The sequence below is a fragment of the Agelaius tricolor genome, unplaced genomic scaffold (genome assembly GCF_023055355.1).
Source record: "Agelaius tricolor isolate 1412-34295 unplaced genomic scaffold, bAgeTri1.0.p SCAF_27, whole genome shotgun sequence".
NCBI lineage: Eukaryota > Metazoa > Chordata > Aves > Passeriformes > Icteridae > Agelaius > Agelaius tricolor.
The window spans coordinates 554,790-581,477 of NW_027269287.1; the positions used below are offsets into that span (position 1 = coordinate 554,790).

The window sequence follows — 26,688 nt, forward strand, 5'->3', positions numbered from 1 at the left end:
TGACCTAAAACCTGCCTCTGGTTCTACTGTGTGATTTGGATGCAATTCTGATATATATTAAAAAAAACCCAAAAAAACCCAAAAAAACCCCAACAACAACAACAACAACAAAAAAAAAACCCACCAAAAAAAAAAACCCAAACCTGAAATCCCTCAAGACTCCATAGGTGTGGAGATGAGAGGACAAATTTTACCTGTGAAGTAAAGAAGTAAAGGATGCAAAGGATGCAGGGGGTAGTTGTTGATGTGCTATGAACTGTGGTATCAACTGCCTGGATACAAATACAGCTCTATCTCCTGTGGTCCTCATCCATAAAACATGGAAATGCTAATGTGTGTTCTCACCATGGTGGTGCAGCTGTAACACAGAAATGGCCCAAAAAGAATAACTGAAATTAGTTATAATCGTGAAGTGAATAATTTTCCTGGACTTCTCATTAACAGATTTATGGCTTCTTATTTCTGGTAATTAGGGCTTTCATCTTGAGGAATTATGACTTTTCTCACAAACTCTTGAAAACCATATCATGGAGTTATTTCGATTCGTATTTTCTTACATTTTTACATTCAACTCCTATGTTCTTTTGACTTTGCAGTTTCTTATCTTTTTACATTCAAATCCTGTATCTACTGTGTTTACTACTCAATTCAGAAACCTACAATTATTATCAAGCTATTTCTTCTTGTAGTACTGTTCTTTTATCACTTTACAAAGACATGAAACCTATATGAGTGTTATGTATCTTGCAGACAAAAATCTAAATTTCTTCTGGTTGATATTTGTGAGAGAGCTGCTTAGAAGCCCTCACAAGTTAGCACATCATGTATATAGTTGCAATTCTAACAAAAAAATCTGAAATCAGGATTGTCTCCAACAAATTGTAAAAGAAAGAGGCTTGCATATCACAGGACTGAAATACAAAATAATCATCTTATTAATGCTATTTCTTGTTATTTATGGAAATGTTATTTATGGAAATTTCAGCTCTTTTCAACTGTATCTACTGAAGACATACTCAGGTGGCGTTTGAAACATCTGCTTGTTAAATATATGCAAAGTGTAATGGAATAGCTTTTTGGAAATGAGTAGTAGTATTTGAAGATTGCACAAAATGAAGGGAGAAGAATAACAAAGGAAGTGGGATGGGTTTTTCACTTTTGTATGAAAACAAGTTATTACTTTTGATTTATTTATTCAGAGTTTGGGTTTAGCTGGTGTATTGTTTGTTGGAGGGGCATGGGTCTTTTGGGGGTTGTTTTGTTTGGGGCTTTTTCTTTTTCTCTAAGAAAGCCCTTTTTCAGTGACTTATTTGAGAGCAAGTCTAGTTTAACAAAAACTTATCACAAGCCTCACTCACACACACCAGTGCTGCAGCTGTCAGCTGTCACAACACTTGGCTTAGAAATTTGTATTGAACCTTAATTCTAGTCTTGAGAGATCCTCTGGTCAGGTGATGTATCCCAAGGAAACCAGAGTAAGGTGCTGCCTTTCTGATTTCTCAAAGAAGCTTCTGTATCAGAGCCCTCAGATTGTGCTGCTTATATAGCTGCTGTGTCAATGTCCACCTTTGCTTTTTTATTCCTCCCTACATGTGGATCTTTTAAAAGACATAAATAAATGAAGACCACCTCAGCCAAAAAGCATATATTTTATCTGGAAATAAGCCAGTTTGTCAAGTAAGAACATGCTGATTACAGAACCCTTGGTAAAATAAATCCTCTCTTCTACAGATCTCAATTAGATTTGTCTCTCTGAGAGGCTACAGAGAACTCAGCTTCAGAATAATAAGCACAGGATAACACGTTTTAAGTCATAAAATGTTCATGATTTATTTCAACACCTGAACTGCTAACACTGGAGAAAGCACTATAATTTCTTATCTTCTGCCCTCTTCATATTTTAGTGCATACAGTTTTCCCTTAATTCATTATTCTAAGCTTAGAATCTCTCTCCCCCAAAAAAATAGCTGTCACACCTGTGACGATAGCACCACACCATACACATCTAAAAGCAAAAAAACTTCCTAAAATGCAGAGGAGGAACACTTTCAGAGAGCCCTAGCACAAGCTTCACAGATTCACCACTTATGCAGAAACCTCTGCTCAATCAAGGTACATCTCCAGAATTCTTTAACAGGCTGCAAACAATGAAAGGTTTCCAAAGAGGAGGGGTATAATCTCAGGATAGCTTAATATTTACCTCTGCACCACTGTTCAGAAATGCCATCCCTTTGTAGGATAGTGTGGCATTAAACACAGCCTCACAGAGTAAGAGTTTCTGGTCCTACTTCCCATCTTACCTCTCCATATTTATGTGCACCCCAGGCACGGAGGTTGCCCAGGCGTGGGTAAAGCCATGGAGAAGACAAATCACTGCAACAGGAAAGGAGCAAAATGTGCATGGATAGGTTGGCGGAAGAATACCTGTGGCTGAGGTAATTTCTCAGAGTTCCTATCAAGCAATTACAAGCTAAAGATGTGTCATTTTTTGGGGTTTGAGTTTTTTGACTGAATATATCACCCAAAGGATATTATCACTCAGAACTATTTGTTCAACAGTGCAATGTATAGTGTAGGTTGAGCTTCCCTGAACAGTGGAACAAGTTGAGCTTTATATTTTTCTCTTTTTATTAGATGATCTTTGTATTTCTGAAAAATAAGCTGTGAAGACCAGAAATGACCCTTTCTGCATACCTATAAATTAGGCAAGGAAGAAGGAAATACAATACATACTGTCAATTCTCAAAATCTTAACCAAAGTTCTGACTTACTCAAGAATAACACAGCAATTCAATCTAAATGGTCACAGAAAAAAAATATTATTCTATATTAAGTGACTTTTACACAATACCTGCACTACTATGTACTGCAGATTTTAAATAACTTTATTTACATGGGGAGGGTTTTACAATAGTAGAAAGGGATTTTTTTTCCTTTCCTAAAAATTGTCCTGACACACCCTTTTTTTTGTTTGTTTGTTTGTTTCTTTGCAAAGACTAAAATACCTAACAATTTTATTTTTCAGGTAAATTTCCACCTTCATTGACAGGTGCCTGATTTCGCAGCTTCTAGAGCAAAACTCTATTGGTAACTTAGTGCAGAAAATAAATGCTTTAGTTGTCTCTTATTTTGTAGAGAATTTAAGTGAACTTCTTTGTCCTACTTTAGACACTATGCATTTGATGTATTTCTACTCAAAACTCATTTCTTTTGGATTGTAGTGAAGCAGAAAATGGAAGCCAGACTCCCCTTACATGAGGGAAAGCTGAAAATAAGCAGTGGAAACTCAAAGTTTTACTGCCTTATTTCTTTATTCAAAGTAATTTTGACTCAATTTTCTTTTGGTCTCCCATTAAAAACATGAGAGTGTGAACTGCATATGTATATCCATATGAGATGATGACAGGGATGAAGAAAAATGAGAAAGCCAGGAAAAATAACAGGTAGTACTGCAGGTGGAGTGGTGATCAGGTGGTAGTTAAGAAATTACTGTTTCCCTTTAATTACCAAGCAGTGGCCTGTGTGGTGTGCATGTGTATGTGTATGTGAATAAATGACTGAAGACAATGTGTGAGCTTGTTGACAAAAATAGTCCTTTTTATTGTGTACTGATGTACAGTGGTGTGCAGTTGACTGTTTTCATGTAGAGTTACACGTGACACAATTCTTTCTCTTTTTAGAAAAATTTGAAAAAAAAATCAGAATATTACACATTAATACAATGTGAGGAAAAAATGACCTTAAATGAGCATATGAATGTGAATATATACCACACATTTCTAACCCGAAGAAAAAAGGATACTGCCTTAGCATGTCATACAAATTGGTATATTATGTCAGGCTCTTGCTTTTTTGTCTGCTAAACTTTATCACTCATAACTATCTGTCCACTATGAGTACTGACAGTTACTGCACCAATGGAGGTGGATAGATTAAATATAGATATAGATAAATTTAGATAGATATAGATATAGATAGCTATATAAATATAGATATATACACATAGATATGTGTGTGTGTGTGTGTGTGTGTATATACATCCATATATAAAGTTTATAGAGAAACAGGCATATGGAGGAAGGAGGCACTTAAAATATAAATCACATAGAACCACATGGCAATAAAAAGAAGGCTTAATTTTACACCTATAAACATACATCATTTTCTCCTGAAGCTAATATAGGAACAATTTACTAATTCTGGTTATGCCAGTGTGATACACAAGTGTCTGCCCATTCCTCCCCTGCCCCTTCCACCCTGATGCTTGTCGTCTTAATCACTTGGGAAGGCTCAACCAAAAGCTGTGTTCCTTCGAGAGACAAAACTAAACATTTCCATGAGCCTCTTGATAACCACTTAATACCACCAATTCACTGCAACAGAAAATGAAAAACTCAGCCAACTATATTCCTTGTGGAGTTGGGAATACATAAGAGTTTTAAATCCATATCATATTAATACATAATCTTCTAGGGTGCGTATATAGGTGTTTGTATATTTGTGTCTATAAAACATACATGCTTAGATATATATATATATATATCACAGAATCACTTGGGATGAAAAGACTTCCAGGATGATCAAATCATGTCTTTTACCAATTGCCACCTTGTCAAAGAGACAGGAGCACTGAGTGCTACATTGTCATTTCTTGAATACACCTCCAGGGATGGTGCTTCCACCATATCCCTGGGCAGCCCATTCCAATGTCTAATCATCCTTCTGTGAAGAAATTCCTCCTAATGTCCAGCTGTAAGGTCCCCAGCTGCAGTTTGAGGCCATTTACTTTCATCCTGTCTCTTGTTACCTGGGAGAAGGGGATGACCCTCATTCCACTACAACCTCCATTCAGACAGTTTTAGAGAGCAAGGTCATCTGAGCCTCTTTTTCTCCAAGCTAAATACACCCACATTCCTCACCTACTCCTCAAAGGACTCAATCTCCTTCCCCAGCTCTGTTCCCTTATCTGGCACTTCAAGGTCTCTCTTGCAGTGAGGGACCCAGAACTGGAGAGAGGGTTTGAGATGCAGCCCCAGCAGTGTCAGCACAGGGGGATGATCACTGCCCTGTCCTTGCTGCCCCACTATTGCTCACCCCAGCCAGGTGCCCTTGGCCTTCTTGGCCACCTGGGCACAGCTGGCTCATGTTGAGCTGCTCTTTACCAGCTCCCCCAGGTCCTTTCCCACCAGGCAGCTTTCCAGACACCTTTCCCCCAGCCGATAGAGCTGAAGGGGTTGTTGTGACCCAAGAGCAGGACCTGGGACTTGGTCTTAATTAGCCTCATACAAGTGGCCTTGGCCTATCAATCCAGTTTATCCAGATCCCTCTGCAGAGCCTTCCTGCCCTCCAGCAGATCAACACTCTAATCTAACTCAGTCTTATCCATGACCTTATGGAAGATGCAATTGACCCCTCATCCAGATCATCAGTGAAGATATTAAACAGCTGGGCCCAGCACTGAACCTGGGGACACCACCAGTGACCAGAGGCCAGATGGACCCAGCACCATTCAGCACCATTCTCTGGGCCCAGCATCCAAACAGTTCCTAACCCAGCCAAGAGTGCTCCTGCCCAAGGCATGGGCTGCCAGCTTTTCCAAGAGAGTGCTGGGGGAGACAGTGCCAAAGGCTTTGCTGAAGTCCAGGTAGACACACCCACATTCACACCCCCTTTCCTGCATTCACTAGGCAGGTCACCTGCTCATGAAAGGCGATCAGGTTGGTCAGGCAGGATGTGCCATTCCCAAACCCCTGCTGGCTGTGCCTGATCCCCTGCACTGTATTTGCCATGTGATTGCATCCAAAATGATCTTCTCCCTGGCACCACGGTCTGGCTCACAGGCCTGTACTTCCCTGCATCCATTTTCCTGCCCTTCTTGTAGATGGACATCACATTAGCCAACCTCCAAATCATCTGGGACCTTCCCAGTTAGATAGGATTGATGATCAGTGAGGCAGAGCAGCTTGGCAAGCTCCCTCTCCAGCTCCCTCAGCACCCTTGGATGAATCCCACCTGGTTCCATGGACTTGTGAATGTCTCAGTGGCTCAGCAGGTCACTGCCTCCCTCTTCCTGGACTGCACAGGATCTGTTCTGCTCTCTGTCCCTGTCTGCCAGCTGGGGCTGGTTCCCTGAGGATAATCAGGCCTTACTGTTGAGGTCTGAGGCAAAGAAGGCATCTGAGCCTTTTCCTCATCCTTGGTTCCAGTGTTTGCTCTGCATCCAATCAAGGATGGAGATTTTCACTGGCCCCATTTTTGTTGTTGATGTATTTGTAAAAACACTTTATATTATCTTTCACAGCAGTGGCCAGATTGAGTTCTATTTGAACTTTCACCTTTCTAATTTTTTCTTTACATCACCAGTAACATCATTGTACTCTTCCTGAGTTGCCTGTCCCTTCTTCCCAATGTATATACATATATATATATGTGTGTATATGTATATTTATATATAATTATTTATTTATTTATTTATTTATTTATTTTTATTTATACATGTGTGTGTGCCTACATGTACATGTGCAAACATTAATGCAATTGAGACTTTTTAGATGTGCCTTATAGACCATTATGATCTCCTTCAGACCCTAACTCCAGATATTCAACCCCAATTATCCACAAGGGAAGCCTATTACCTTTGCACTTGCTTACTCTCCTTTCTGATCCACAGACACGAAATATCTGTTGTCTTCAAATTGTGTAACTTATTTGTACAATTGTATTAATCCCAGCCCAACTCTTTCCAGAGTATGTATTGCTTGAAAACTGTTGCTCTGTTTCAGATCTGAGAAAAAATTGATGGGCCTGAACATTTGTCTGAATTTGAATATCAACCAGTCTCCAGGAAGAATGCTGCTTCATATATACTGATTTTGATAAAAGTGCTGCAGAAATATTATTTAAGCATCACAAACTGTGTGAGGGAGGAGGCCCACACATAAAAAAGAAGGAAATCAAAATGAAAATTTTCCAAAACAGTCTCTATACTTGTATATCTCATCAACTGAGACAGACAGGGTCTAGTATTTCACAATACTTAATTGTGCTTAGGGGATAGCACATATCAATTAGAACTGAGAAATATTAACCAGCCTTCATTCAAAGCATTGCTGAGAAGCAAATAAAATAAATATTATCTTATTTTTATGGATGAAAAAGTTGAAACCAAAAGAAATACTGGGAACATGCCAGGACCAAGGCTACAGACAAACCAGTTCAGAATCCTATTGTCCTTTCAGCAGAGCATGTTGTTTTATTACAGTGGTAGCTCCAAAATTCCTTCAGTTGCAGTAGTTAGCACTTGGTAGACCTACAATGTAGGCAGGCACTTGGTGTCTTAGTATAGAAACCATGCAGCAGAGTCCATCTGTTCTCATCACTATTTTTAAAGCAACTTGTCCAGACTCAGGTAGGAAATTTAAGGCAGAGGTGGATCTAATTTCTTGGAAGGCATTCACCTACCCGGATTCTTACCCCAGGCTACTTAGCTTCCTCAAAACACACCAAAATGTGGAAAAACAGATAAGAGACTTCATATAAAAAATACCACATATATATGTTTGCTTCCTTAGAGAACTTCATTCTTCCAATATGATCCATATGCTGTATGTTGTTTGCAGCAATGACCACTCCAGAATGACTGGTTGTAAATATGACATAATTTTTAAATGTCAGTTTAAGAGTAGTAAGAATAATTTTTGTAAAGTGTACCCTAAAGATTCTTCACTTTTCTGTAGCACTGAGTCATCAAGGAGTGGTAAAATGCATAGTAAAAAGCAAAATAATCTCGTATTTGCAATTGCAAGTGTAAAAGTTCATCATGGTACTCTGTTCATTTGATGACTTTTTCTGAAGTGCTATGTGATCTGCTTTTGCTTCTTTCTTGCTTCATGAAATAGATTTCCCCCAAAAGAAATGACATGGTTCAGATCTTTACATTTACCACCGGCGTGGAATTTAAAAGACCTGCTAAACATAGCAAATGAGCAGGCAATACATTTCAGTTATGCCCAGGAACAAAGCACAAAGGTTAGATGAGGAAATCACAGGCAATATTTTTGCCTGCTTATCTGACCCATAGATGTTGGGTTTTAAACCTTTCTTTGGTAGCTCTTAAGAACCATTACAAATTTTATTTCTCATATGTTATTGGAGAGTGTCTCTCCTGCTAATTCAAAAATCAACTTTTCTTTGGACCTCCTCAATCCTTATGACAGTTGTCTTTCAGCAGCTCTAGAAGCTAAAGTTCTAACTTGCCTCTTAGTTTCCCAACTAATTTTTATTTTTAAGGATTTTAAACTACTCCTAAACTTGGGCTTGACAAAACTAAAATCAACAGAAAATGGAAGCATTCTGCTTCAATAATTTTGAAGCGGTAAAAACCTGTTTTTCTTCCTCCCTTTGAAATTGTAGAAAATTTGTATTAATAGTTAAGAATTATTAAACCTCTCAACAGAAATATAATATTATGAACACTTTCTTTTATTTTAGTTATGCAGAAAGGTTTGTATAAATGTTTTTTTCTGTTACTCTTTGATGGTTTAATCCCTACAAAGAACCCCTAAACCACAGATGAAATCACCCACATCCCCCAGACCCCCCAAAAATTAGTGAATAATCTACTATTATTAAACAAGACGGCAAAAAATGTATTAATTGCAGAAACTCCTAGGAACTCAAAACACTGTACAAGCATGCATTCTCAGAACTGGATGATAGGTCTTGCTGAAAATTTTATTTGCTCTTAAATAAGAATGTATTAATCATGCAAAATGAAAAATTACTCATTCTGTTTAAATGAAAAGAACACTGATAGCTATTTTATGTTTCTTGCACTCTGTTCCTAGAGGACTACTTCAATCCTAAAGGATCCTATGTTCTTACCAAAGCTGTTCCCATGGGACAAAAGTAATAATTCCTAATACTTTACTTCAAATTACAGCACTTCAGTGATCATCACTCAAAAATCTGGAGCTGCCCATCAGCCACCAGCCTCCTAATCACACATCACTTGTCATCACTTCCAGAGCAATCTGGACCACCCTATCCCTGTCCCTCACCCTGGTTTTACAGACCTCTTCCTTAGAGAGTCAGTCTTGTTTGAAGCAGCAGACTATTTCCATTCAGACAGTCTGTTTGAATGGAAAAACCAAGAGTATTTGCTCTTTTGTCATCCTCCTTTGTCTTCTAGTTTCAACCCATGTGCTCTCCAGAGCTCCCTTATGTATATTTACAAATGGAATTGAAGAAATGGGACTCTACCAAGAAAACAATCACAGGCTCCTCTTCTTTTCCTACCATCCCTTTTTCTCTACTATTGAACTGCCATCCTTTTTCTTAATTGTTTTCAAAAAGGCAACAGGAAACAAGCTGATCAACATTTTAGTACATGACTTGGCTCACACATGGTTATTTTTATACTGAGACACTCTGAGCAAAGATCAGACCTCCTGCTGTAAGAACACTCTAACACGGGTAGTTCAGTCCCTGTGATTATAATTACATCTCCAAATTGGTCAGACACAAGCAGTGGCACATCCTTAAAGCATTGTCTCCCATGTTCTCATTTACCCAGGAAAGCTCATTTGTCTAAGAGGATTACTTGTTTTTATAGCAAAACATCCCAAAGTGCATCAATTGCACTGGGAACGACTCAGCTCTCTGAACTGCTTAACCACATTGCTAATATAACCAAGGCTGCATTAAGTGAAACTTATATATTATTGCTGATGTAAAAACAACTTTCATAACTATAGTCTTTTCCTTAGGTGCCATAAAAAAAAAATAAACAAATCTGTGCTACAGCAAGTCTACCAAAGTCTAAACTGACTAGTTTCAGACACAGAAAAACAGATCTAGCATAAATACATAAATGTGACAATTTTAAACATGAATTAATTTCCATGAAAGCAAAAAAAAATCAAAAGGCAGAGAAATATTTTTAAGAAATGTAGTTCTTCCTATTGCATTTCAGAATGAGAATTAGAGGACAGTATAGTCCTAAAACATTATGAGAATCTCTGGCATAATGAACAGATGAAACCTCAAAAATTCTCTGCGCTTCCATAGGGCACAAGCTGCAGCAATGCACATGCTCTGCTTCTTCCAGTGTACCAGATGCTAATTCAAAAGCAGCACACACAACTGAATCTTTGTGCCAGTTTAAACCTTGGCTCGTGTTCAAAGATGACAAATTAATGCCAACATTTTACTCATGTGAAACCCACTCATTACATCTTGCACTGAGACCACCAGTGGAGCCACCATTTGGACATGGTTATGCCTACCCACCCATCCTTATGTTTCTACATGTGAACGTTCCTGAATATCATGGAATAATGAATGTTCTAACGCTGGGATAAACTGAATCAAAACCATTCATGAAAAAATACCATGTGCATGCCTCACAGATTGCTTGCTTTCTCTCAGACTTCTCTTTCCATCCTAGGAATATGAACTGCTCTACCCCATGCCCCACAGTGTCCTTCTGCATGAAGTCTCTCAGTCCATAGCTTGCCTTTCTTCTCTTAGTCTCTCTTCTTGCTTTCCACCATCTATTTTTCAGAACACACAAAAATAGCTGTAGTAGAAGTGTGACATGTATGGAATTCTAAAAATATATTGTCACCTCAACTGGTTCTCTAGCAATTTCATAGTGGTAAAAAAACCCACTACAATATATTTAATTTTACTGGGGTTTGAGTTGGTGTTTTAAATCAGTTTCTGAAAAAAGATTAATTGTGTCATGGCATTTTTTGAGCAAAACAATGTATTACATCAAACACAAAACACTGAATATTTAAATTTTTCAGTGTCCTTTTTTGTTTTTTTAAATGAAAGAATTTTTTTCTTAAAGGTTTTTGCCAAGTCCAAGTGTATACAGACAACACCAGCTGAAGGTACAAGCCAGATTTGTGGGGATTAGGCATTCCCTCTACTGTACTGTTACTTCTAACAGCTGTTTTGGTGATGAGGAGCCAAAGCTCACTCAAATGGAAAATACAAGTTCAGCAGTTTATAATCCTAAATCTAGCACATTTTCCCCACATGAATAAACTGCACCAAAAAACCAACAAAAAAAAGGCAAAAAAAAAAAACCCCAAAAAAACAAGAAAAAAAAGCCCAGAGAAAATCCCAATCATTTTCCAAAGCAAAGCAAAGCAAAACAAAACAAAAATGACTTACTGTCTTCTTCAACATTTTGACGGCGTAAGGTTTCTGGGTCCCTTTCTGCCTGCATCTGTAGACAATGGATGTAGCCCCACTAAATTTAAAATAATAAAAAAAAAAAAAAAAAAAGGAAGAATAGTTGGGTTGTACATACAACTCTTCAAATCTGTCAACAAACAGAGTTGCCTACATTTTCTACTCCTCCCAGTTTGGGCAAAACTATCTCATTCTTCCCCACAGATGCAATAAACCCTCCACCCCAAAACCCAAGAAGCGTCAAACCCCCTCTGTGTTCAACCAGAGAACCTCAGCAGTCACTCAGCCAACAGAAGTTGCAAGGGTTTAACATCCTTCTTGGCCACACCTTTTCTGTCTCATGGTAATCCCTGGATGTTTCCTTGGATAATCAAGTCACCACATCTTGTCTTTGTTAAGGCAACACATCTTCAACAATAACTTTTATTGGGGGGCCCGCTCACTAATTGCTGATGACTGAAATGGTGAAACAGAAGAGAAAATTTTTGTGCTGCTCCTTGCCCACTGGACCAAAAAGTCAAATTTGGCACCAAATGGAGGAAGCAGCATTTTAGGTTAATTCAGTGGAAACCGGTGGGACTTGTTCACAGCAAAAGTGGACTGAGCTTACATCTTCTGTTTGCCTTCAAGGTGTAATTATTTGAATGTGAAAAGTCTGAGCACTCATAAAATTATGGCTCTGCTGGATGGAAGGCACTTCTCTGAGTGCATAGTTGGGGCAGATGGTCTCCAGAGGGAGGCTCAACTTGTTGTGCTTTATTTGTTGCTGTCAAGGAAGAGCCCTGTACTCTGTGAATTACTTAAAGAGAGGTTGAAACCTCCGCTAAGCTCATACTGGTTACAAACCATCCAGATACCTTTGTATTCTACCCAAAATAGACACACTGAAGCACCATCACTGAACTTAAGGCATTTTTGCAAACTTCCTTCCCTCAGACCCACTCCAAGACTCAGCACTTCTAAGTAGCTGCATATTTTTAAGGTAGAGGGGACTGCAGTTGTCATATATGACCTCCTGAACAACCACTGCAGAAGTGCATACAGCAGCTCTGCAGTGAGCGAATTCTCAGGCATAACAGATGCCAAATTGCACTGCAGATCCCTCTGAACCAGGAGAAACCCATCTCAGTGAGTCTACAGGAGACAACCATAACAGGAGCAGCTTTCTTTTAAACAGTAGAATGGCATTGCCACACTTGACCATAGGAATAAAGCTGTGGTACAAGCTTCATTATTCTAGGTGCTGTAAAAACTGCCATGAGTGCCCTGCTCTTCTCCCTCCTCAGCATGGGCCAGACATGCTCCATACAAGGCTCTGAGTCATAGGCACATCCCTGTTTTCACAATTTCATGAGTGAGCACAAGAACTGGCAATTGATTGAGAAGATTTATTTCAGAAAGACCTCTTCATAAGGAAAGGTCACCTGTGGCAAGGGTTGTGCAGCTCAGTCATCTGAGGGCTTCTCTGCACCACATATAAATTAATCTTCACTTCATCTTAAATGCTAAAATGATTTGTCTCTCTTCAAAGTATATTGATAAATGTGTGGGAGTACTGAGAGCTTCAGTGACTCTCAGAATCATTACATGAATTTAATTAGATCTCCTCTCCTTAGCCAAGTCTCCGAAGACTCTATTTAGCAAGAAGAAAAAATATATCACATTAAAAAAATCCTCACATCTTTTAAATACAACAAAAATGTTAAAAGATAGAATTCTAAGAATGTGCTGTGATAAGGTTTATATATCCTGTACTTCACTGCAGGATTGCAATGGGGAAGTCAGTGCATAAACTGCAAATCATTGATGTACCCTGCTTCACATACACAAAGTGCAGTACAAACATTAAACTCATTAGTTTACATATGTGCTTACAAAGTAGGCAGCAAACTTTCTAGAAATTATTGTATTTGGGTGAGGGCAGAATTAGAGAAGCTATTTAGCAGCAGCTATTAATCCAAATAAATAGATGATAATTCCTGTACAAATCTCGTGATGTTCGCTGCTGCTGTGGCAATGGAAGGCAGTCCCTGTCTCTCAGTAAGGCTACTGTCAGTATTTGCATCACCAGTTTGCAAAGTCTTCCATGTAAATAAGAGCCTAGCCACTGGAACACCCCAGATTATTTAACTGTCTTAGTGATGAGATGGACATCTCCACCAGGAAGGGAAGATAACATCACCTTTTACAGTTCATTTGACTGTACCCAAACCTGGAAGACAGGCAGCATAATGCTTGAAAGAGATGTAAGACACCTCAGAGAGAGAATCCAGTCAAGCAGTTTGACATCAGGCTCATTAGTCAATATTCAAAACACAAAAAAAGGTCTACTTTGGAATTTACTCTCTATTGTACAGATTTCTGCATATCGCTGCAGTCCGAATTTGATGTAAAATTGATGACAAGACTTGGGAACACTTTGAAAGATTTTGCTTCTGATTTACATGGCTTTGCCCAGCTCTCACCAGCAAGGAGAGAAAACACCTAACATTAGCTAACAACCAGCTCTGCTCCTCTTCCAGGCAGAAACTAGTGCAGGAAATCAGGAACAGGATGGCAACCTGCTTACAGCATGTCCGGGGCTAAACAGCAGTGAGCTATTACTAGTATGGACCTGATTCCTTGTTTCTTTGCTGGTAACAAAATATCTTCACTTCTTCACAGTTTAAAAAAAAAAAAAAGGTAGTGAGGAGTGGGGGGGAGTGGTGCAAGCAGAAATCAGCCTATGGAACTTAATGGAAATGCACTAGCAGAACTGCCTCATGTAAATCTAGGTGGTTTGCTTTGCTTCTTTCTTTGGCTTCCTGCTGGAGCTTTCTGCTGAATCAGCACATCCAGCTTTCCCAAGTGACTGTGTGACTTGGAAGGTCACCAACTGGAGCAATTCAAGCTTTCATCACCAAAGAGCAGTGGGGAAGATTCAGCTGCAAGATTCTCATGTGAAGCTGAAACACAGAGAGCTGCTAATTGTAACCTCTTGCCCCTACCCTAAGTTTTTTTGCATCAAACCTTGACTGCCGTCATCCGGCTTCTGAGAACCTCCTCCCGAATTTGCATCAACTGAAAACTTCATTGATACATTTTGTCAGACTATACAAATATACAGAAACCAGGAATCCTTGTGGCAACATGCCACTTCCCTCAGGAATGGAATTTGTCCCATTCTCTGCAAGGGGGGTTTGCCTTGTCTGAATGATAAATGTAAATACTGCTCTAGAAAGAGATCACCCATACTCAATGGTTAAGGCACTTATTTGATAAGAAGCAGACAACAACACTAGAGACTATTTAATCCAACCCCATTAACAGTTTAAATGGGAGTAACTGAGAGGGCCCTGAGCCCAAACTGGTAATCACTTGCAGAAGTGCATTGCAGAGTATGACTGACAAGTGACCCATTACCAGTTCAGGCTAGAAACCAGAAATCATGTCTCACATGTTCCACAAGATTACTCACTGTATTGTGTTTGCCTACTTAGAATTGATTTGGTCAGCTTTTGCCTCTTTGTATTTAGTGAATATATACAAATATATATATACCTTTGCATATATGCATACAAATTTATATGCAATACTTATTATATATATTTGTGTTTGTAAGTGTGCATTTATTTACCTCTAAGCAAAATTAGGCTTAAAGGAGCATCCAGCTGCTGGTTTTTTGCACCTTTGCCTGGAAACAGTCTACCTACCTGAACTCAAAACATAAATTATTTGAAATTGGCTGGAATAAGAAAAATAGGGGAAAAAAAGGAAAAAAAAAGGAAAAAAAATAAAAGGAAAGGAAAAAAAAGGAAAAAAAGGCATATTCTTGTATTCTTGGCATGTGCAGTTGGCCAAGTTAGAGAATAGTAATTAGAATTGTTGAAAATATTGCCATTCCCCCTTACTCTCACATGCATTTCAATCTGGAAATCTGCTTAATGATTCTGTTAAAGTTTTACTTTTAAAAGCCCAGATATAACTGTGATCATGCTAAGGAAGAAAAGCAATGACAAGAGATCATCTTATTGTGAAGATGCCAAATGCTTTACTACAAAAACCTGTTTTTATATATATATATATCTGTATTGAACTCAGAAAAAGCCTGAAAATCATTTATACATCTTTACTGTTTGGTCATAATGGACAACAAAAACACTCACTTTTGTGATGCCACCTACAATGCAGAGAGTGACAACACATAAGAAAGCTCATTATGTCCTGTGCATGGAATGTATCACAGCTGAGGCACACACAGCCCAGTATGGGCATAGAAATAGTTTTCCTTCAGTAGCATGATAAATTCACTCACCCATTAGTCAACCAATGTAGGTGTGTGCCACTAAATACATCAAAATAGACTCAAATTCAATAACTGACCTCTGCATGTGTGTTGTCCAAGACATGATTTTGAAAAGTGCTTTTAAAATATTTAAAATGTGCAAAACCTTCTCCCTCATCCACCTCTCAATATACAATTGGTTGAGCATTCTGGATTATTTTTGTTATTACTATTCTCAGGTGTTACTGAGCTTCCTATGGTTTCAGAAGGACACTGTTTTAAAGGTTGGGCAGCAGCACCACAGTGCCCTGCCTGTGCTAAGGACTCCAGACAGCAAGACTGAGAGAAAAGGCATGGCCACACTTCAAATAGATGCAGTCAAAAATAGTGGTGTCAGCACAGATGGAAGGAAGGCAGGGACACCCAGGAGGGGTGTTAAGGAGGTGGAAGTGATCAGCAGAATTTGCACATAAAGGAGAAAATGGAATTTGCAGGATCCTGCAGTGGAGCCTGGCAGAGAGAGAAAATACAAAACAAGAAAAGACAGAATTTGACCCAGTTTGGAAAAAGCATTTCTTCCCTGAAAACCACAAAAAGCTTCTGCCTCCGAAACAGGAAAGGGAACCAAAAGGAAATGCAGCCATATGTTTACTTGGCCACAGGTAGGTAGTAAAAGTAAATTCCTCGAGCTGCAGCTTTTAAAATAAAATAACACTCATTGGCAGTAATTTCACTGTAAGAAGGAAATTCAATCTTTTCAAAAGTAGGTCAGCATTTCCACACCATGCCCACTCATCCTGGTTTTTATATTGCCTTTGAATCAACTCATTACAAATACAGTCCTCAATGTAATCTCCTAAAAATTTCATTTGGATTAAATTCCTTAAGTTCTGGATTGATTTTTTAAAAATAAATTAGTTTATGCTTCATGCAGTCAAGCAATAATTACACAATCAAGTTTGTCCAATAAAAGCACGTGAAAGAATGATTGGTCCCAAGAAAACTGTACCTAGTACAAAGCCATGGAAATCTGTGCTGCCAAAACTGCAGCAAGAGATCAAAGTTCATTATAGTTTTCCACAAAGAATACTGATTTCTTTGTATAGTTTACAGAACTATAAAGTCAAAGCTCATTAATTTACCTTTTCTTAGATATACACTAAAAGAGCAAAATGGATTTATAGAAATGAAATTATTATTCCTGGACTTCCAAATTAAACGTCCTGTTTGAAGTTAAAAGACTGGACAGAAAAAACAAAACTAAACTAAACAAAAATGCTCAAAACCAAACAAAAATAAAAGAAAAGAGAAAATCTATTAACAGTTAGAGGAACTAAAATTAGCTTATATGTGCATATTCCATGGTATTACTAATATTGCCTTCACTTTAAAAAATACAGTCATGTAAATTCGGAAATTCTCCCAACTTGCATTTCATGGAGAAGTATCAAACAAACTCTTTCTACAGTAATCTAACAAACAATTCTTACATTATTCAAATCTAATGTCAAAGCTTCTTCTAAATATCAATATCTACATATACAAGGCCTGCAGGCAATTGCAAACCACTGCAGCCCTGCCTTTTCTCTCATTATTTCATGACTTGTAAACAGAATGGAAAATTTCACAAAACATATATCATTTAGGAGCAGCAAAAAGTCTTGGATTCCCACATACTATGAGGAATAAAACAAATCTTTAATGAAGGCAAAGTTAGTGGAAAAAATGTACATGGTTATGAAAAGGAAATCTAATTCCAGAAATTGCGTTCCAGCGTTCTGGCTGGTTTGATTTTTAAAATGCTGAGTAGATTTTCTAATTTTTTAGTTGAAAAGACTTTTCAGCAATTATTCAGACTGGCCCCCAAAGGCAATGCAATAGTCCAAAAAGATATTTTTTTATATTCAGCCTTCACTGCATTCAGCAGATAAAAGGAGCCTTAGATAAGCACAACAAAAGACCTACACCATTAAAAAAAATAAAAAACTGTAATCAAACTAGTGCTTGCCCATATTCTTGAACCGGTAAATGCCACAGATAACAGTTTGTAGAACTATAATTCTTTAGACATGGGGTAGGTTGGCTGCTGAAACACTAATTAATATGCAGCAGTTCAAGCCACTCCTGCTGTGGTGGCTGGACCAGCAGCTGATAATTCCTGCTGGGACTGCAGCAGCATATTTCTAACTTGCTTCCAATGAAGCTCCTCCCTCAAGTATTGCAGGAAGTTTATAGAGGACCTCTATAAAGTTTTGAAAGGACCTCTATCCCACAGAGAGGCTAAACACATTATTACACCTGGATGTAGTGCCTTTTTTAAACTGCAGGAATTCAGTTAGGCGTCACATTAGCTGCATCCATATTAACACTAGATAATTTCCCCCTCATCAAATGCTACTTTTAAAATTTCAGTTTAGCTAGTAGGCAAATATTGAGAACAAGAAAGAGACCCCCAGGACTGAATCTGACTTCCCTGCCTTTCACCGAGTGGAAATAGCTGACCCAAACTTACAAGCAAGAATCATTATCTCAAGTACTAATTTGAAAAGCACAGAAGCAAAACTCAAACTACACTGAATTCCAGAGGTTACTGCTGTACTCTGTGTACATTACTCCCTTGAAGTAACCCACCTTTCTGAAATTTGGGTTCCTAAAAAAACTTCAGGCATGATTGCTGAAATGCAGATATGAGGTGAAGATTAGAGCACTTCCTACAGCACCATGTAAGAAAAATGTATAGAAAATACATTCACCATTTCTTCTTTTTCCTTTAGCCCCTCTAATATGTTGGGTCAGACCACACACTGGAATAGCTGTATTTCTTAAACCACATATGAGTTCTCTGCAGGAAACCCAAAGTTTTTCCTACCAGTCTGAAAAAGATCACTTAAACTTGGCTGAAACTGAACTTATAATAGTGGGGAGTTCACCTTTCAACATGAAGCCCAACAGATCCAGAAACAGATCTTGAATATTTTATTTGGAAATTAGTTTTCCTTGAGAATGCTGTTCTTTTTTCAGTGACTGGAGAGTTCTTAGCTACCCATGTCTAAGCAGTTCAGTGAAATGAGGAGAGCAAAGAAAAGAAAATGGAAGAGTGGACCAAGGGAAGCCATGCATGTTTTTGTCCTCAGTACTGAATTTTGGACACAGTGAGGCAAATCTTCCAACATATGCTAACACCACGTGTGCAAGATGCAGCCCCAGATCCTTGGGCTGGCAGTCTCAAGGGAGGGTTTCCTCACAGTCACAGACAGATGCTGTGCACAGATATGATGTGACTGGCCTCCCTAAGTCCCACACAAAGCCTGACAACTGAAACTATCCAGTGAACTCACCCCTCTTGGGAATACATGTGCCTTGTTTAAAGCACCATTTCAACCCCTATCTCATAAGCAGCACTTTTCTCCCCTCCTCTTAAAAGATTCTAATGAAGAATAAACATTATTTATTTAAACTTCATGAAGAGTGCATGTGAGGAGAAAAGAGTGCTGAGCAGTAAAAACTTGGTAAAACCTTCTATGTTACAAGCCTTCCTTCCTGGGCCACTGCAGAATTACCTGCCTGTTTTTTTTTTTTTTCCTGGTAACATATTCCTTCATCAGGAAGTATTTTGAACTGTCTGTACTATGAGCAGGTGTCAACACCATTGATTACTGCTCTTCATGACAATCTCCAGATGCAGGAGGCAGACTGGACTTAACACTAAATGACAACGTGGCAGCATGAACATCCTCACATGCTGACTCTGGTTCCCCCGGTTGAGGGAAGGGAAGCAGTGAGGAGGTTATGGACTTCTAACAGCTTGCTCTGTACATAGGAAAGTCATCATTTGAAATCAGACAGGGAAAAATTAATGGTTGTTCATGTCTGCACATTTAAATCTAGCTTTGAACAAACTTTACAACCAGCAAGTTTAGGTCTAGGCATTTTCTGGATTCTGAAAGCTCATGTGCCCATGTATGTCCTTAATAGCCCTCTTTTTGGTAAGTTACAAAGTCTTCTCCTTGGAGGTTTGTGTTGTGCTGAATCATCAATTCCTATGCAGTGTCTTCTCTGAAATAAATTGCTTTTGCTAAGAAGTTTATATTCAGTGCCAGCCTAGGATCCTTAGCACAAAACAACAAAGAAAATTTTAATATATGACAGATTCAAAAGTTCTCGGGCTGTTTTTAGCTACTATGTATGTTTTCTTCTTTCAACCTCGTGGGACAGACATTTCTAATCATAAGCTATAAGACTGAAAGCCAGGCAATGCAAAATAATTTGGAGGAATGCATAATATTTACAATACTCCCTAAATTAACAAGTTTTATAACATTTTGTGTGTATTCTGATCATATTTAAATATATTCGCAAAAGATAAATTGAAATAGCTAGTTTTCCATAATAGAGAGGTCTTTTAATCTGCTGCTTCTAGTATTTTTGTCACAGTCAGAAAACCCAACTTGCCATTATCATAAAAATTACCTGCAGACTTAACACTTAGTTGTAATTTTACTGCATTAACAAAGCTACAGAAGAAAGATGAAGCAGCAGCAGAGAGACACTGTTATTACTTCTAAAACAGAAAAAAATTCTTGAAGAAGTGAAGAAGGCATATACTCTGGTGCAGGTTTTGCCAGTGAGGGTTATTTACATCATAGTGAAAGGGTTTGCAATCCTGCCAGGCCTGGCAGCCAAATGCCAACTTCCTGCAGGCACAGGGGAGGTTTCAAGTCAGGTCCTATCTTCCAAAACTATAGGACCACCTCTTCCAGCTTCGGTTCTGGTGGGAGGGAAACACCTAAGTTGGTCTAGATCTTCCTTAAATGCTGGATTTATTCCACATGCACAGAGGAAAAATGCTGCATCATTCCTCAGCTAACCCACAGAGGCCATGGAGCCCTCCCTACCACCCACCATGGTGCCAGGCACAAAATGGACAGAATCTGGGATCACCACACCTTCCGTCTCAGGGACACATGCACACCATGCAGAACTGCAGTGGGGTGTGCTTGGCTGCCAGGTACCTTCCAGGTTTGCTCCATCACTTCCAGTCCTTCAACAGGATTGGGGAGAAGCTGGTGGGGAGCTTGACAGAAAAGATTTTGGGTTGAGACAAAGGCAGAGAGATCCCTTACCAATTTATAACATGGGCATAACTGACTTGGCTTGGAGAAATTAATTTTAATTATTGACATTTAATAAATACAGTGGAAATTGGAAAGAAAAATCTTACATTAAGACATATTTTAATCATATTATCTTCAGGCTTGGATGGGAATGTTGTGCTTTTGTGGTGTAATTATTTATGTGGCTTTTACTTCACACTGGTGTGTACAGCCAAGTCTAAGAACATTAATGCTGCACAAAGCACTGTGTGACAGGAGAGATGTCTCCCTCTCCATTTACTGCACAGGCAGAACCCACAGAAACATGGATCAAGCAGCCCCTGTGGGGGTGGGGTTAGGCCATGAGCTCTGAAGACAGAAAGTCAGATGGGATATCCCAAATGTGTCTCAGGGAAAGAAAAATACCAACAACAAAGCTGCCACCACCACCAAAAACCCCCCAGTCAACCAAAGCCAGTGGGAGCCTGTGTATTCAGTTCCAGAAGTTCTGTGTTTCTGCTGGTCAGCGATAGTTCTGCTCATTTGTCTTTCCTGCTCTGTTGCTGCTCTTTCTGGTTTTGGTGCTTTATAACAGGACCGCCAGAGACCATGGAGTTTGAAAACAGAATGTTTGGTGCTGCTTGTGTGAGATGGAAGGCAGCAGGCACAACAAAGGCCATGGCCAGTAAGATGGGAGGCCCTGGGAAGGATTTTGTGAAGCAGAGAAATGTTACAAGACAAGAAGAAGAGAATTTACAGAACCAAAAGCCTCTCATGGTAAAGCTGTGGCCTGTGTCTGTTCTCACTCTCTGAGTTTTGTTTGTCCTTAGTTGCAGCCGTGCATTGTGAGCAGCTGACCTGGCTGAGCTCATCTGGCCTTAGAACTACTGGGGGAGAAGCTGCAGAAGGGACCAGGAGTGACGCCCAGCCACTTGTGTCACCTAAGCTGGGGGTTCCTTTGGCCAGTGGCAGTGTTAACCTTCAGCACAAGGACCTCTGGCACCATCTTCAGCAGCTTCAATTCAAAGTTAAGGGGCAGCCTCTTGCAAAGCCTCCCTCCAGCTCCATCCTCAGAAGCCTTCATGTCAGCAGGGACTCTCATTTCTGGAGCTGTGAAGGTTAACAGGTCTGAGCTTACAGGCTGCAGGTTTGACTGGCTTGCCCACATTCCCTCCTGAAAAGCATTTATGTAATTGGCAATTTTGCATGGTCACATCTTCTCCAGATCTTCCAGCAATATAAAGGTGGAAGTTTTGACTTCCACAGCTAAATGAAGCTTCCAGTTCTTTCTGCATCAAGCACAAGACCAACTTCCAAACCTGAAGCTCTTTCTTTCCTGCATCAGCTGTCACCTGGAGCAATGAACTATATAAAAAAACCCATTCGTTGTAGGAATGACTTTCTGTGTTTCAGTTCAACAGACTCCACCTAGTCCATACTCCCCTGCCCACAGCCACTCTGAAGGACTGCAGGTGAAAACTATGATATTCCTCCCAGAAGTTTCCTTCTTCAGCACTCTGTGATGAACATCACCAACTCACCAGTGACATCAGGACTCTGACTCAAATATTCTCACACCTGCTCTAATTTGGCCTTGAACATTTTAAGGATCCCAGCTTTTTCCACACAATGTTTTCTTTGCTAGTATTCCCTATTAATTAAAGAACTTAGCTTTTTCTTCTTTTTTCTCTTCCCCCACCACAGTTTTAAAACATATTATTTAGTAAATTTAATCAATAATGCTCCTTCTGCTTCCTCCCTTCTCAGTGCTACTGCTGTATATTCTGTTCCATGTTGCTTTTCCACTTTTCCTGAAATTCCAATTTTCACCATTCTGTACTTTGACAGCTCCTAGTGCAGCTATACCTACAAAAACTTCAACAGGATGCTAAGAAGGTCTTCTCAATAACCATGATCACAGACCATCTTGGTAATTAATCACACACATCTGCAGGCAAGAATACACTGAATTGTTTTCATGAAAGTGTCACCACTACTCAATCCTTGAAATTAGGGAACTCTTTTTACAAAGTATAAAATTGTTGTTTTCAAAGAGAAGATTCCAGAACTTCTCATCCATGAACATCTTTCATCTTTTCTTTAAGTTCTCTACACCAGTCACTGATCAAGCCAGTGTTTAATTGGTGATGCTAGAGAAAGGCTGCAGTTTCCATTTTTAAAGGACTGAGGCTTTTTAGCTGTCAGAGGTGATCTGTAATCCAGGATAATGAATCTCATCTAATCTGTGTCAGTCTCTACTCCTCTGAACTCATACTGAACTCAGCACAGTGGTGTATTAGATGTTTGGAAATAAATTACTTTCATGTTCTTCACAACATACTTAAACTTCAAGCACAGCATACTCCAATGATATACCTGAAGGAATGTGTCCATACTCCATTTTCAAACTCCACTGGAATGTAAAATAGAATTGCAGTTAGGCAGTATTTAAGACATAGTCTGTAGAGGATTTACATGTCCACATTTTAAAAAGATGTTTTTAAAAAGGTTCTGTATGTATCTTCAGAGAGTGACTTAAAACAAAACATGCAGTCATGTTTATGTCCATGTGCTGGTTCATGCTCTTGTAAGCCCTAGGTGGGTGGTGGCCATGCAGATCAGCTGTCCATGCCAGCAAGTGGCTGCTGTGTGCCCTGCACAGCAGAGGTGCCCTGCAGGCACAGCTCCAGCATCCACATCAGCCACAGCCTGGGAAAAGAGCTGTGGTGCCCCAGCAGGGTGGAAGGTTTGGACATGGAACTTCAAAGGCCTTCTGTTGTCAGACAGGCAAGTTCTTCTGTGTCCCTCAACAGCACTTTGTGTGTCCACATCTCTTTTTGTGTCCCTGGAACCACCTTTGTGTCCCTGCACTCTCCTTTCTGTCCTCACACATCACTTTTTGTCCCTGAACACCCCTTTGTATTCCTGCACACTACTCTGTGTCCCTGGAAACTGCTCTGTGTCCCTGCACATTATTTTGCATTTCTGCAAACTCCTCTGTGTCCCTGCACATGACTTTGTGTCCCTGCATGTTGCTCTATGTCTCTGCACACCCCCTTGTGCCCTGCAGACTGGGTGTCACATTGACATGCAGAGCATTCTCCTCTGAATAAGAACCAAGCTGTGAAATGCATCATGTAATTCTGTCACCCCTTCCCACAATTTCTTTTCTTGATGCTTGGAGAGAAACACCTTTAATGAGATCTCACATGAAGTCCAACTCTGCAAACTTAACTTTACAAGTGTCAAAATTCTGCTTCTGGGCTTGTGCCTGATTTGTCAAAATTTATCCAAAATCAAAGAATTCTTTTTTGAAGATTTAACTGCAGATGCACAAGACTCGTGGTGATCAATCACCATCCCCCTAGATGCTCAGTTATGCTTTAACAATATTTTCTGTACAAGTATCTAGTTATTAATGTTTTTATCTGACAAAATAGCACAAAGTTTTACCCTATATCAATGCCATATATAATTTTAGTAATGTTGGGCTCTCAAAAGCTTTGGCTGAAAAAAGGGGGGCAAAATGTAATATAATTTTGAATTCTTTGATACATCCTGAAGAAAAAAATATTTAACGTTCACTATTTTGCTGAGAAGTTTATCCACATTTTTATTCAGAAGAAATGTTTTCTTTATTCCTCCATCTGAAGTTTTGAAAATAATTTTTTTTCCCCACTGACTTAGTAACACATCTGTTTGCAATGGTAATTTGTGAATTCTGTTAAGAAGCAAATGCTTTTAATGAAACAACACTAAAGCTTGTTAAACTTTGAATACACTCACAAACTTCAGACACTGTTGCAAGCACAAGGGTCACAGCAATCCGTGTAGGACGATGTCCTGTCTTGACAAAAGACCAGGTGGTTATGGCTGACAAAATATTAATGATTGTGGCTAAGCAGTCCTTAATCTTTAGAGAGAGCTTTTTGTATTGCATTTTCTATAAATGCTCAAGGATCCAAAAGGTTTGTGCACAGTGCAGACTGTAGCCTCAAGGACACTAGAGGCTCTGTCCCACTCTGTCCCTTTCCTCCTGCAGCTTTCTGGTTTTTCCATTCACCCACTGGAGCTATCAGCATTTCTGTAACTTATTGCCCATGATCTGTGTTGCTCTTCCCTTAGCACTTCTGTATTTTGAGAAGATTGTGCACTATTTCAGCGACTCTCGCAGTCCTATTTGGGGTCAATTAATAAATCAGGTAGGCAGAACATAAACTAAAATACCCCATATTTAAAGTATTACAGACTTAGACTGTAAAATATTAAGACCTTAAACAGTCTACATTTTCCCTGGTTATACAAAAAATGTGATTCAGACCGATGGAACTACACTATTTCTACAAACTGACTCAGGCACAAAAGATATTTAGCTGTAGGAAGCAAGAACAATGAACATAATTTCCATAAGATCTGAGGGACTGCACATACAGTCATGTGGTTTGATTTTAATCATAGGACACTGGGACATGGACAACATACATGCTTTGGTGCTAGTGAGGGTTTAAACCCTCTTCCCTCATCTTTCTTTCCCTGCTGAACATATATTGTAAGAAGAAAACTGATTAAGAGATGTCTAACAATTAAAACAGTAACACTGTCAGAAACTCTAGTTCTTTAGTTTTCCTAGGGAATGATGTTGTGCAAATGAAAACAGTAAACAGGACAATCAGAAGTACTAAGATATTTTTCTAGTACTTACAGGGAAGTTTTCAATACAAGCACTAGTCTTGTAAGCCATTTTCTCAGTGAAGGATAACTTTAGCACTCTTTAGATTTTGACAGCCTCAAATGCACTTTGCTGCTGCTTGAGACACTCAGAAACCCTCTGTATCTCCTTTCAAAGGCAGAGGCAGGAAAGAAAGTTGAGGCAGGATATAAAAAATGAAGAGTGGCTTTCAACTATGGATATCTATCTAGGTCTGAAAAAGAGTTTAGGTCATAAGTGGGATGTGGTGATGTCACGCAGCTGTATTTGTGGACTATGACTGCATAACATAGAAAAATATGTCAGTTAAAGAACAAAGCACACTCAGAGCAACTTGAAGAACCAGAGCTGTCATTCCAGATTATAGAAAAACTGTGTAACACCTGTATATCTGTATATATTTGTCATTCAGATATAAGCAATAAATTTACACCAAAGCAGGTGCTAGTGAGATATTTCCATCTGTTATACATTCTTGTTCTTACATGAAGCTAATTATAGGCATTACAAGCCACTTAGAAGCTTCAGGTAATATATTTAAAATTAATTGCTTCATTTCTCCATACTCTTATTTTTGAGGAGGACTCTTCAAAGCTGCCATCAGTCCCCCCAGGAAAAAAACCTGCTACCTGAACAACACACTGTTATAATGCACTCACTGCCAAATCCCTGGATTTACCCTTACGGCTGCATTTAGCTAATTAGAGTGCTTTTTACATCACTTTTCTTTGGTAAGACTTTCTATAGCAGCATAAATGCAAAATTTATCTACAGGGCGAATTTGCCAGCAGCAAAGGAGTAGGACTGGGTCCTAATTGCAGGGTATTGAAGTGTAATCTCTGTGAAGAGGAGTAATTAAAAGTCTTAAATTTCTGCCTTAATTGCTCCAAAAGTAAAAAGCAAAATACACCTTCCTTTGGCAGCATCAGTTTTCTAACACAGAATTACTATGTCCTTGAAATAAAAACCACACACAGGCAAAAAACCCACCAACAACCCCCTGCCCCCAACCAAATGACAACAACAAAAAACACAACAGAAGAGAGAAATTAAAAAGAAAGGAGATATGTACTTCATTTACTTCTTAGCTTTTACCAAAGGGCAGAGATCACAGATCTCACAAATATCTTCTTTAACACCTAAGTTTACTATGGGAGCTGTTTTGCAGCATAGAGCTACAATAGCAAAAAATTAAGTGCATTTCATGAATTATTGCTCCAGGGCAAAACACATTAATTTTAAAATATAGGGTTTGTGATATTTTGTGTCAGGAATCTTATTACATGAGAAACTGATTTCTCAGTGTGTGACATTAGTCTTTCATTTTTTGTTCTCTGGGGAAGTCAAATTAAGACAGAGTTCTTAAGAAGTGGCATTTTGGCCTTCTTGAAAGGTAAACCCTAGGTATTTAAATGTGC

The 26,688-nt window shown here is 39.0% G+C and overlaps 1 protein-coding gene across 1 annotated transcript in view; it reads right to left on the reverse strand.

Annotated features, from left to right (window-relative positions):
- Window positions 1-26,688, reverse strand: part of CAMK4 (calcium/calmodulin dependent protein kinase IV) — a 140,218-nt gene that overhangs the window by 69,492 nt on the left and 44,038 nt on the right. The window contains exon 2 of the mRNA XM_071448606.1: window positions 11,185-11,263. Within this exon, the coding sequence (XP_071304707.1) occupies window positions 11,185-11,263 (79 nt within the window). The remainder of the gene's footprint in view (window positions 1-11,184; window positions 11,264-26,688) is intronic.